The 12,215-nt window shown below is 45.4% G+C and overlaps 1 protein-coding gene across 1 annotated transcript; it reads left to right on the top strand.

Moving 5' to 3' along the window:
• The first annotated feature begins 5,408 nt into the window (after window positions 1–5,408).
• On the top strand, window positions 5,409–7,618 carry LOC136112393 (E3 ubiquitin-protein ligase RBBP6-like). The gene is made up of 5 exons (XM_071799089.1): window positions 5,409–5,512; window positions 5,976–6,137; window positions 6,218–6,296; window positions 6,386–6,443; window positions 6,563–7,618. The coding sequence occupies exons 4-5, from the start codon at window positions 6,394–6,396 to the stop codon at window positions 7,359–7,361; spliced, it is 849 nt and encodes a 282-aa protein (XP_071655190.1). The 5' UTR covers window positions 5,409–5,512; window positions 5,976–6,137; window positions 6,218–6,296; window positions 6,386–6,393; the 3' UTR covers window positions 7,362–7,618.
• The last annotated feature ends 4,597 nt before the right edge of the window (window positions 7,619–12,215 follow it).

Below are 12,215 nucleotides of genomic sequence, written 5' to 3'. Positions count from 1 at the left end.
GTTTACCTTAACGTGTTCACCTGCAGTTCTGCTCTTAGTGTGTGTCTGGTGTTAATATTGCATTTAACTTGGTTGCTTTGATGTTCTTCCCTTTCATACCAAATACTTGCTTTTCACTTTAAAAGGATCTAAATAGAACTTCTCTTTCATGAGAAGCCTAGTTTCAGTGTTTCGTGCTGTCTTCAAATCAGTCTTAAAATCTCATCTTCATGTTTGTCCTGACTAAATTCTGGACTGGCTTCAGCTGGGAAAATAAGCAAATAAACTGTTCATGAAGAATTTGTGTTTGCTGTTTATAACAGAATGAAACCTGTTTTTCCAAACCTCATTGCTTGTTTCTAATGTGTCTGGATCAAGATCTCTATAGTTCTGGACATAATCTTGATTAAACTAAAGAATGTGGACTTCAGTACCAACTTTTGTTCTCTGTTTTTGATAAGAAAAATTGAAGGTCAAAGTTAATAACAGGATTCTTTGACATCTGCAAATCAGAATCCTGCTGTGAACGTTTGTTTGGTTGCCAGATGCATTGAGTCTTGCTTTTTTCCAGTGTAAGAAGGGTAAACTTTCAAGGACTGAGGGTAAGAGGAAAGTCTGCAAGTAGCTGACGAGTCCTCCAGCAGACCTGGGAAAAGGGAACATTTTCTATTAATGTTAGTGTAGGGAGGCTGAGGCCAGAGTTATCTAAGGAGTAAATGAGAGCACCGTGTATCGGGATGAAATTTGTACAGTGTAGAATAGTTTTGTGTTTACATGTACAGAATAAGAATTTTTGTCTTAGTCACACAATATTAACAAAGTACTGAACTTAAGAATGCCTCCCAGCGTCCTCTGTTCATCTTCCGTATTATGAACTGTTTTCTACGCTGAACATGTTCCCCCTGCACTGCGCTTGGTCTGAGTGAGGGAATGCGTTGTGTCTTTGCTGCAGTGCATCAGTAGGTCTGTGATAACGATAGCTTAGGCTCTGGCTCCTGAAATTGTACAGAGGAGGACAGGAAGGGTGAGCAGGGATATGGACCATGGTACCTGGGGAAAAAGAAAAAAAAAGGAACAAAAAAAGGAAAAAAAAAAGAAAAAAAAGGAGGAGGATAGGGGGAGAGTTGGGAATGATTATTCCCTATTTCTTGTGATATGAAAGTTGAGACACAAAGATAAAGGAGCAAATAAATATACAGGAAAAAGTGGTTTTCCCTCTTGGAATTTAAGTTGTGACTGCTTATGGCATGGAACATTACTGAAGTGAGACATAAATACTTTCAGAAAGAGATTAGACAAGGGCTTAGGGCCATTGGTGTCTTCTAAGTGTTATAAGTCAAATTATCTTCTGCATCAGGAGGATGTCCAAGTGGTTTTATTATAGAGGGTACGAATCTTAGAAAACCTGTGTACCTGAGGAGGTTCTAAAGGCAGAGATCCCATGAAGAAGGAAGTTTGTGTCAAGCAGCAGCGAGAGCAGGATGTCTGTGTGAGCGGTGACGAGCAAGGAGCCAAGGGGGATGGCAGCATCCACGGCACACTCAGCAGCAGGGGCACAGTCCCACAGGGTCTGGATGCAGTAGGCAGAGCTGGTTGCTGGTGACAGGGTCCATCAACAGTCCTGGACCAGGCCGGCAACAACCAAGACCAAGGTCCCTATCCAGGAAGCTCAGTCGGGAGCAGCAAGAGATGGGACATGAGGCAGGACTGGAAACAAGTCTAAGTGTGGGTCCATCAGGTCCCTCTGTCCCGTATCATTCTTCTCGACTTGTCTTGGAGACCTTGGAGCAGTTTGGCTCCAAGTCTGGGGAAGTTATGGCTGGTTTGTAGAGGCCTCGCTGGTGACAGCGGGGACAGCAGGCAGTGACAGCCCGGGGCTGACAGGCTCCCCCTCCCCTAGGGGGCGCTCGGCTGCCCCACCCGGGTGACATAGAACCTTTGTCCAAAGGACCTGGTGAGCGGAACAGCAAAAGCCGTATGTAAAAACATTATCTGACCCTTTTTCCTGCACACCATGCTGAATTGTAACCAACGCAGCCTTGTATGAGTTTTCCAAGCATTAACAGAATGTATTTTCCAGTAAACGTTGTAAATATTGGCCTCAGCAAGGTAGAAGGTGAGTGACGCCGTTGTTGTGAGGACACTGCTGTGCAGCTCCGTGCTTCCTTGGCGTGTCCTTAAATACTTGGGGATTTGTTCCTAAAACCGTGTGATTGCAGTGATTTTGTTGGGCCCCTCTGAGTACAAAAATGGCTTTGATGGATCGCCGTGAATTTCAATATCGTTGCTACACAGCTATGAATTCACCTTTGGGAAGGGGGCGGTGTTTTTCTTCAGGTTTGCAAACACTGTCATTCTGCTGCTAAAATATTATATAAATGAGAAACACACGGATACACTGGACTGGTAAATGGTCTGGACCTGGATTTGTTGCTTTTCTTGAATACTATGTGTCTCTGACGGGTTTTTGATATTTTGTCTTTATTTTAACGGAAACTGCATATATTGTATTCCAACTAATTCAGGTGGGTTTTTGTTTCTTGAAAACAGTTGTTTTTCTCTATTTTTCACTAGCATGTGTATCAACACAAGCTCCGTGTTCATAAATACAGTTTATTTGGCTTTTTTCCATGTTTCTGTATGCATTTCAAAGCAGAACTCGGTGCGGCAGGAATAAATCGCTGTAAGGTTCGCCCATGACTGTGGAACAGTACGGCGACAACATTTGAAGTTGTGACAGTGCTTTTGTGCTGCTGTCCCGCGGCTGCTGCGCTCTGTCTGGAATGTACCATTGAATACCTGTTTCATTTTTTGTGAACAGATCGATGACTCTCCTGCACCTCTTTCTCTGGCACAGCTTATTAAGGTATTGCAATAGAATATAAGGTATATGTTCTTGTCAAATACTTTAGAAAAAAGTGTTTTCTTCCCATTTTTAAATCTATACGGTGACCTATAGCTGTACAAGTCTTGTAAGGTGAACAATACTTTAATATTTGATAATTTAAAGTCTCTATTTTGCCCTGAAAATGTGTGTGTATTTTGATACTGTCCTGGGATGTCTCAGCCCCAACGTCCCGTTGCAGAATCGCTCATCTTCAAGATGCAAAGAGGCAGCACTTCAGAAGCTGTTTGTACTGTTTTTCATATGTTTTATTACTTTTGCACCGGAAGCTGACACAATTTTCATGGAATAATTCAATTATGGACATTTCAGGGGTTTGCAACAGCCGGAACAGAAGCGTTTGTGTAACATGGACGATTGCACAGTGATGTCTGAATTTCGAGGCTGGAGTTCATTCCCGAGAACTCTTCCCACTGGGAACTTCTTCCCTCTCTCGCTGCAGAAATTAAAATTTCTGGCATTTTAATTCCTTCATTTAATTTAATACATTCAGGAAAAGAATCAGATTGGAAGGCAGCCACCAAAGGAAATCTAAATCTCGATTCTGAATGTGTCCTTGATTCTGCAATCTCATGGGGAAGTTCATGCCCGTTTGTGATCCCCAAGTGCCACATAGCAACCCACAAGTTCCCCATTAGTGCCCCATAGTGCCCTACAAGTGACTCATGAAGCCCCATAAGTGACTTCTAGTGCCCCATAAGTGACTCATAGAGACTGGGTCCCTCCTGAACTCCTGGGTCCCTCCCAAACTCCTGGGTCCCTTGGGGTCCCCACCTGAACTCCTGGATTATTCTGATGAATTAAATATTTCGTAGTTGTTGACCTGCGTTACATCACCATTGAAAAAATAACGTGTATATGAAAGAACCATTAAATAAAAAGTTGAACATAGTTGGCTGATTTGTGGATGAAAGCGTGTAAATGCATATAAAAACAAAACCAGGAGTGGTTGATCTGAATGATTAATGCTTGAAGGTCCAAATAATTTCCATTTTCTCAATTAAATGGACAGTGGAGATCTTCTCCATCGAATTATCTAGAGCTTAAAAATACTGGATAATACAGATTGTTCTACACGTAGCTCAGAAGAAAATGGGATTAGTTACAGAGGTACAAACAGAGCCGAAAGGTTTGCGTTCCAAACACGTGATATTTAATATTCCATTTTAATATTATCCTATGAAGAATTGTTTCTCTTGGGGTGAAATGCAGAGGTTGTCCAGCAATGTTGCAAAGCAACCCAGGATTTTGGGGGGGCCCCAGGAGTGCCCCAAGGGACCCAGGAGTTTAGGGGGGAACCCAGTCTCTATGAGTCACTTATGGGGCGCTATGGGGCACTTATGGGGCATAAAAGGGGAACTTGCGGGTCGGTATGGAGCGCTTGGGGGTCACTAAAAGGCACTTATGAGGCTCCATGTGTCACTTGTGAGGCTTTATGGGTCACTTATGGGGCTCTATGAGCCATTTATGGGGCACTCGGGGGTGGCTAAGGGTCACTTATGGGGCACTATGAGTATTGTATGGGGCTCTGTAGGGGTTCAGGGTTTGGGGTCCCTCCTGAAGTCCTGGGTCCCTCCCTGAACTACCTTGGGAGAGCCCCAAGGGACCCAGGAGTTCAGGGAGGGACAACCTGGAATTCTAATGTAATGTGTTCTTTTTCTAGGGAGTAGACAATAAATATGGCTGTAGAGCATCCTCTGTGATCCTTCATGCCTGTTTATCCACTTCAGTATTACTGGAAAATTCTCTGTTTTGAACTCTTTTAATGACATTTTGCAGTTTTCAGGATTCCGTACAAACCCGAGATGTTTCTGCTGACCCCACCTGTTGGATATTTGTGTGTTTCCGTTACACAAGTCTTTTGTTGAATATTCACGCAGCCCTTATGCTTGGCAAAAGGAGAGGATTGAAAGCTTTCGCTAGTTAAAATCATCACTGAAATGTCATTTGAAGTGTGGGTCTCCAGATGAGAGATGTCTGCATTTCTGTTCCTAACAGGGCAAAACTTTTGAGCCTGTTCCCAGGATTAAAAAGAGCACAGGAATTCCCAGGAGTTTCCTGATGGAGGTTGAGGATCCCAGCACAAGGGGCGCGCTGCTGACAAACACCGGAAAATACGCAATACCGATTATTAACGCGTAAGTACGGGATTAATTGGACTGACCCGAAAGGCAACGAGAGAAACCCCGCGTCAGTGTGTGAGCGGCAACGGCAGCGAGTTGGCAGCACCTGTGGTGATGGGGGAAGAAGCGTTGTCACTGTCTCTGAAAATTCCATCTCTTATCTCCCTTTGGTGAAACCCAAAGCTTGGAGAAGCTTTCCTTTGCAGAGCAGAATATCGAAACTCAATAGTTATTTGCTGCATACGAGAAACTTTTTACACTATTGAACATTTAGAGCTTCGTGCTCTTAATTCCAGACCATATTTCTCCATTAATCATCCAAGTGTTTTTATAATTGATTAGAACCCACAAAATGTCCTTAGCTTGGCTAAAAATACTTGGATGGCTCTAATTCTTCACAGGTATCAGGACAGCGTTACTGGAATCTGAGGAACATAAATGCCCAACCTGTCACCGGACGGATGTTTCTCCGGATGCTTTATTTGCCAACAAGTTCCTACGCCAGGTAACGCGGTGACTTTTACATGAGCTGATTGCAAGAAAAGGCTGTGTGTAAAAAATATGGATTTACGTCTCCTTAAGCAAGGCTGAATTGCCTAAGGCTGAATTTCCTGTTCAAACCCGTTATCTGCTGTTCCACAAGGTCACAACTCTAAATTTAGAGACAATTTGTCCCATTCGGGTCACAGTTTTGTTTAGCGTGGTCGCCTCACATTCAAATTCAGCGTTACCACTGAAGGAGTTTAAATACCAAAGTATTAAATGAAGGATTAAATACCAATCCTTAACATCCATGTTTAATGTGACAGGCTCCTATCTCTGTATGTTGATTTATTTTAGGTTTGATGGCATTTGCAGGCATGCACAAGTAATTTGACTCCGCAGAGGCTTTTGTGTGGAGATCTGCTGAAGTTTCTGGAATATATTCTGTGACGTCACCTTTCTGTAAATGGTTTTTCTGCCTCTAGGCTGTGAACAACTTCAGAAATGGAGCTGTCTACACAGAAAGGGTCCGTAAGCAGCTCTGGCAGCAGCCGCCACCGCTGGTGACACCTCCTGCTGCTCTGGTGACAAACGCGGAACTTTCCAGCTCTTCCTCTCTGCCCATCAGCAGTTTGTCAGCAGAGAAGGTGAGGTTTACTGCAATATACACCATGAGTTTTGGGTTTCAGTAGGGCTTCTTTTCCATGCGTTTGCCTTTATGCCCCAGGACTGTCAGGTTCCTGCTCCAAGACAAGCGGCTTTACCACATCTCCTGGGCCCCCAAGGACAATCAGGCCCCACAACCGGTAACTATAACCTTAGAATTTCCTTAAAAACCTTCTCTCCAGATAAACTGAATGGGATTTTTTTCTTTCTCCTCTCCCCACTCCAAAAGGTCCGTCAATGAGAGCCAGGGCAATGTGCTCAGCAGGTGACAAAGCAGCCTGGGAACTGTGAGTATCGTACAGAAATGTTGAAAAAAACCAACCTAACCAAATCTGAGAGGAAAAAACTGGGGAGAGTGGCTGCTTTGAAATAGTGTCATTATTTTTCTGTGTTGTGCTTTTTTAAGGTCCAAGTCTCGCTGTAGTGCTTTGTCTTACCCTGGAAGTTCGTACACCCACTGCAAGTCACGATCAGGCTCCTCCTGCACTCGCTCCGACTCTCGATCACGGAGCCGTTCCCGTTCCCGCTCCCACTCGCCATTGCCGCCGTCTCCAAGAAGAGGCAAAGGGAAGAGTCTCACCTATCGCTCCAGGTCAAGGTGGCGTGGTGATCACCGCTCAGGGTCAAGGTCTCCAGTATTCAGAGGCCAGTCTCGCACTCAAAGGACCACACCTCAAGGGCAAGGAGAAAGGGAGTATTTTAACAGACACACAGCGGTTCCACTATATGGTATGAAAGCTGCCTATGGCAGATCGGTTGAATTTCAGGATCCATTTGAAAAGGAAAGATACAGAGAATGGGAGAGGAACTATGGGGAATGGTCTGGAAAGCCTGACAAGGGCTGTGCTGCTGGTGCTCAGCCTGCACTTCCACCGAACAGAGGGAACTTTTTTCCAGAGAGGTTTGATCCACCTGAGACCAGACGAGAGATTTTGCCTTACGCTTGGGGACGTAGGGAGGATTACCCTGGTGGGCACAGCCATGAAAATCATTGTATAGCTGGAGATCACCCTGAAAAGCCTTCTGGAAGAGAGCACCATGGCACGGAAAATCCAACAAACTCAAAAGAGGTGAAAAACCCACTTGGAGATGACAGAGCAAATAAACAGAGACTCCAAGGGAAGAGAAGAAGAGAGGATGAGAATGAAGGTTTTCCCAATGCTGAGCTCTTTGAAGATGCAAAAAAACCCAAGAGAGCCAGGTAGAGCAGAAGATGTTCAAACGAAAACTGGGAAGTCAGAAGCTTTGATTCTGTATTATTGTAGTGGTTTGGTTGTAGTCCATCACTATTTGGTAATTCTGAGTTGGGGATTTGCTCTGATTAGATAGTGCTTTGACAGTGGTGTTTAATTCAAGTTTGACTGAGTTTACAGTGGCTTTAATCTTATTAATACAAGTCACTTTTTTTTTCTTCTTGACAGTTAATGGAGATATTAAGACATTTTTTCAAACAATAAACTACCTATGATAGAAAGAAACCTCGTTTGGTATGTTTGTAATCAGATGTGTTGTATATTGAAAGCCACGTCAGGTCATTGAAAATTAACAATGCAGCAGACACTTCCCTTTGACAGTTGTTTTCTTTCTCATCTTGTCTGCAGCAAAAAGCACAAGAAATTAAATTAAAAAAAAAAAAAAACAATCTGGGAAGGTAAAAATAAAGAGAGGCAATAGTTGTTAAAGATACAAATGTTTTAAAATATGCAACAGCCAAGTAACAGGAACATCCCATATTGGTGTGTTTGACTAAGAAATAGCGGAAGGTGGCTGACAAATTCAGCAAAACCATACCCTCTCCATGTTTTAAGAACTCCCAGTCTTTGAAATGAGACCTGAGAGTCCTCTACGTATTTTCCCCGCTCCAGCTCCCAAGTAAATTGTTGATCACTTCATCCTCATGTTGTTGCCATCCAGCTGTGAAGAATGAAGGACTGAGAGTGAACAGTGAATGAGTAGATTTTTGGGAGGGGGTGGAGGGCGGGTGTTGGAGGGAAGAGCTCTTTCTCCTTCTGCAGCAGGCTTAGTGGATGCTGGCATGAGATATCATGCCATTGACCTCTTTACAGGTGGTTATTCAAGCAAACATAAAACCCAGCCTAAGAGTGGAGCACATGATGGAGATGCGGGCCTTTTGGCGTGCTGACACCACCGCCGCAAAAACGACTGTTTGAGAGAAACACATCTAGAGCTCAGCGGTTTTCCTGAGCTGGATTCAGTTCTTGCTAAGCCTGCTTTTAAGGCTGCAGTGTCGGAGGATGCGATCAAAGCAAAACCAGCCCAGGTGCTCTCAGGAACAGCAGGCGCGTGCATTGCAGAGCGTCTCCGCCCCATGCTGAACAAGGATGGGGTAAGACAGGCGCCCCTCTGGGAAATGCACTCAAAGCCTGGTGAAAATGCTGAGTTCAAGGCCCCACTGAATCGGCTGCTGGTCTCTCTGTCGTGGGGGAGTAATTTAGGGTTCAGTTTACTGCAGAACAATGTTTAGATTTCTTGGAGAGAAGTGTGACCTAAAAGAGTTCAGTGGTGGGATCACTGTATTATTCACTGCATGGGGGAAATATGCCAAGGCAAATGTTGCTCACAGTATGGAGCCTTGAGGGAAACCACTCGTTCCTGGTTTTCACCGAGACACTGACCATTCCTCTTTGGACACAGCAATCCAGCCAGTTCCTTATCCATCTGTCCAGCACATCAATATCTCACCAATTTATAGGTGGGGGACCCTATCAAAGGTCTTACAGACAGTCAGATGACATTTGTAGGTCTGCCCTTGTTTGCTGATGCAGTCACAGCATCACAGGAAGCCACCAGAACAGTCAGGCATGATTTCCCCTTGGTGAAGCCTTGTGAGCTGTCTCCAATCACCTCCCTGTCTTCCTCACGTTTCTACAGATCTTCCATGAAGATCTGCTCCACGATCTTACCAGGCCCAGAAGAGAGGCCAACAGGCTTGTAGTTCCCAGGGTTCACCTTTTTACCCCTTTTTAAACACAGGCATAATATTCCCCTTTTCTTTTCACTGGGGACTTTGTGTGATCCAGGAACCCCTCGATGATAACGCCATCAATGGGATGAGTAAAGGACAGAGGAGAGAAGAACAAGCGGAGTTCAGGAGCACAGACACACTACTGCAGACCCTGTGGGACGTGCCTCACATTCATGCTCTGCCTGCACATACCTGAGAGCACCTGGGCTGGTTTTGCTTTGATCGCATCCTCTGACACTGCAGCCTTAAAACCAGGCTTAGCAAGAACTGAATCCAGTTCAGGAAAACCACTGAGCTCTAGATGTGTTTCTCAGCACAATGGTGACAACCAGCCACAGGCCCACAGAAACCGTGTCTGTCCGAGATGTCCTGTCTGTCCTGTCTGTCCCACACCTGCTCTGAGTGGGGATGGCTTTCCTGTAGGTCCTGTGCTGTCCCTGCCACACAAACGCAGTTGTGCTGGAGAGCCCTGTCACATCTCATGTAGCACCACAGGCCTGGATTTGGCCATGACATTGAGCAGCTGCCCTGAATGAGGTTGGGTAACGGAGGGATGTACCTGAGACAAATTGCCATTCTTCTCAGTGGAAGCCTGGTGAATACAGCTGATGGAGAAGAGGAGGAGAGAGGCTGAGCCATGGCATCCGTCAGGCTGGCCCCCAGCACTACTGGTGCAGCTCCCCAGACCCAGAGCCGGCGGGGAGATGCCGGCATCCAGGTGCGAGGCTGCAGGGTGCGCACTGCTCTGACACCAGGGCTGGACGGCAGCAGCCAGCACGGCTGTGGGAGCTGGGCCAGCGAGAGGAATCCTCTGCTTAGTGCCCAGCTCCGGGAGGAGCTGAGGAGCCTGAGGAGGATCAGGGAGTGCGAGAGGGACACAGAGCAGTGGAGCCGCACCCGGCCTTCCCCGAGTCCTGCCCAGCAGGTGGACAGGGTGCCCGGGACAGAGGACTCCCTGGGCTCTCTCTGCACTGACTGACAGAGAGCTCTTCAGACTGCTGCCCAAGGGCTTTGGGGGAGAGAAAACATCAGCTGCCCTCAGGTTTTCCTTCACAAGCTTTTCCTTTACTGTTTCTTAGAGAATCATTTCACATTATTCCCCGTATGTTCATTAGCATCTTTCCTCCTCTCAAAGTCCTTCACCAACTGAAGATTTCTTTACAAACAAGTCTGACCTTCTAATTCCTAAGAAAAATTTAACCATGTCAACAAAAGACGAGTGGAAGCCACCAGTGTGCAGTCCAGGTTAAAATCTCTCTGGGTATCCACGTGAGAGAAACAAAAAATGGAATGAGGACAGTTTCTCTGACCATATTTGAGCTGTAACCCACGCAGGAAACTCCTGTCACTGCAAACCCGGGAGTCATCCAATCCACCCAATGGCACAGACGTGGAGTGGAACTCCTCCAGCTTCTTCCAGACACTCTGCTTCTCCATTACAGACACACAAAGCAGTTACCTGGAAAACGAAGGCGTACGCTCCTTTGGACTCCTGCTAAATTCCATCAATTCCTTCACAAAATCATTTGTAAACTCGTCAGGTTTCGACTCCATCTTTTCCCTGTTGAAATAAGTTTCACCTTTATTACAATTGCAGTTTGAACTTTATTATGAAAAGACACCAATAAACAAACCATGGTCAATATAAGAAGAGGCCACACCATGAATCCTGGTGCCAGGTTTGGGCCCCACACCTCAGGGCTCAAAATGGCGACCCCAAGGGCACCAGAATCACCTCAAGGCCCAACATTTCTGTACGATACTCACAGTTCCCAGGCTGCTTTGTCACCTGCTGAGCACATTGCCCTGGCTCTCATTGACGGACCTTTTGGAGTGGGGAGAGGAGAATGAAAAAAATCCCATTCAGTTTATCTGGAGAGAAGGTTTTTAAGGAAATTCTAAGGTTATAGTTACCGGTTGTGGGGCCTGATTGTCCTTGGGGGCCCAGGAGATGTGGTAAAGCCGCTTGTCTTGGAGCAGGAACCTGACAGTCCTGGGGAATAAAGGCAAACGCATGGAAAAGAAGCCCTACTGCAACCCAAAACTCATGGTGTGTATTGCAGTAAACCTCACCTTCTCTGCTGACAAACTGCTGATGGGCAGAGAGGAAGAGCTGGGAAGTTCCGCGTTTGTCACCAGAGCAGCAGGAGGTGTCACCAGCGGTGGCGGCTGCTGCCAGAGCTGCTTACGGACCCTTTCTGTGTAGACAGTTCCATTTCTGAAGTTGTTCACAGCCTAGAGGCAGAAAAACCATTTACAGAAAGGTGACGTCACAGAATATATTCCAGAAACTTCAGCAGATCTCCACACAAAAGCCTCTGCGGAGTCAAATTACTTGTGCATGCCTGCAAATGCCATCAAACCTAAAATAAATCAACATACAGAGATAGGAGCCTGTCACATTAAACATGGATGTTAAGGATTGGTATTTAATCCTTTATTTAATACTTTGGTATTTAAACTCCTTCAGTGGTAACGCTGAATTTGAATGTGAGGCGACCACGCTAAACAAAACTGTGACCCGAATGGGACAAATTGTCTCTAAATTTAGAGTTGTGACCTTGTGGAACAGCAGATAACGGGTTTGAACAGGAAATTCAGCCTTAGGCAATTCAGCCTTGCTTAAGGAGACGTAAATCCATATTTTTTACACACAGCCTTTTCTTGCAATCAGCTCATGTAAAAGTCACCGCGTTACCTGGCGTAGGAACTTGTTGGCAAATAAAGCATCCGGAGAAACATCCGTCCGGTGACAGGTTGGGCATTTATGTTCCTCAGATTCCAGTAACGCTGTCCTGATACCTGTGAAGAATTAGAGCCATCCAAGTATTTTTGGCCAAGCTAAGGACATTTTGTGGGTTCTAATCAATTATAAAAACACTTAGATGATTAATGTAATGGAGAAATATGGTCTGGAATTAAGAGCACGAAGCTCTAAATGTTCAATAGTGTAAAAAGTTTCTCGTATGCAGCAAATAACTATTGAGTTTCGATATTCTGCTCTGCAAAGGAAAGCTTCTCCAAGCTTTGGGTTTCACCAAAGGGAGATAAGAGACGGAATTTTCAGAGACAG

Source organism: Patagioenas fasciata, chromosome 25, assembly GCF_037038585.1.
Source record: "Patagioenas fasciata isolate bPatFas1 chromosome 25, bPatFas1.hap1, whole genome shotgun sequence".
Classification (NCBI taxonomy): domain Eukaryota; kingdom Metazoa; phylum Chordata; class Aves; order Columbiformes; family Columbidae; genus Patagioenas; species Patagioenas fasciata.
This window is presented reverse-complemented; position numbering and strand designations above follow the sequence as displayed.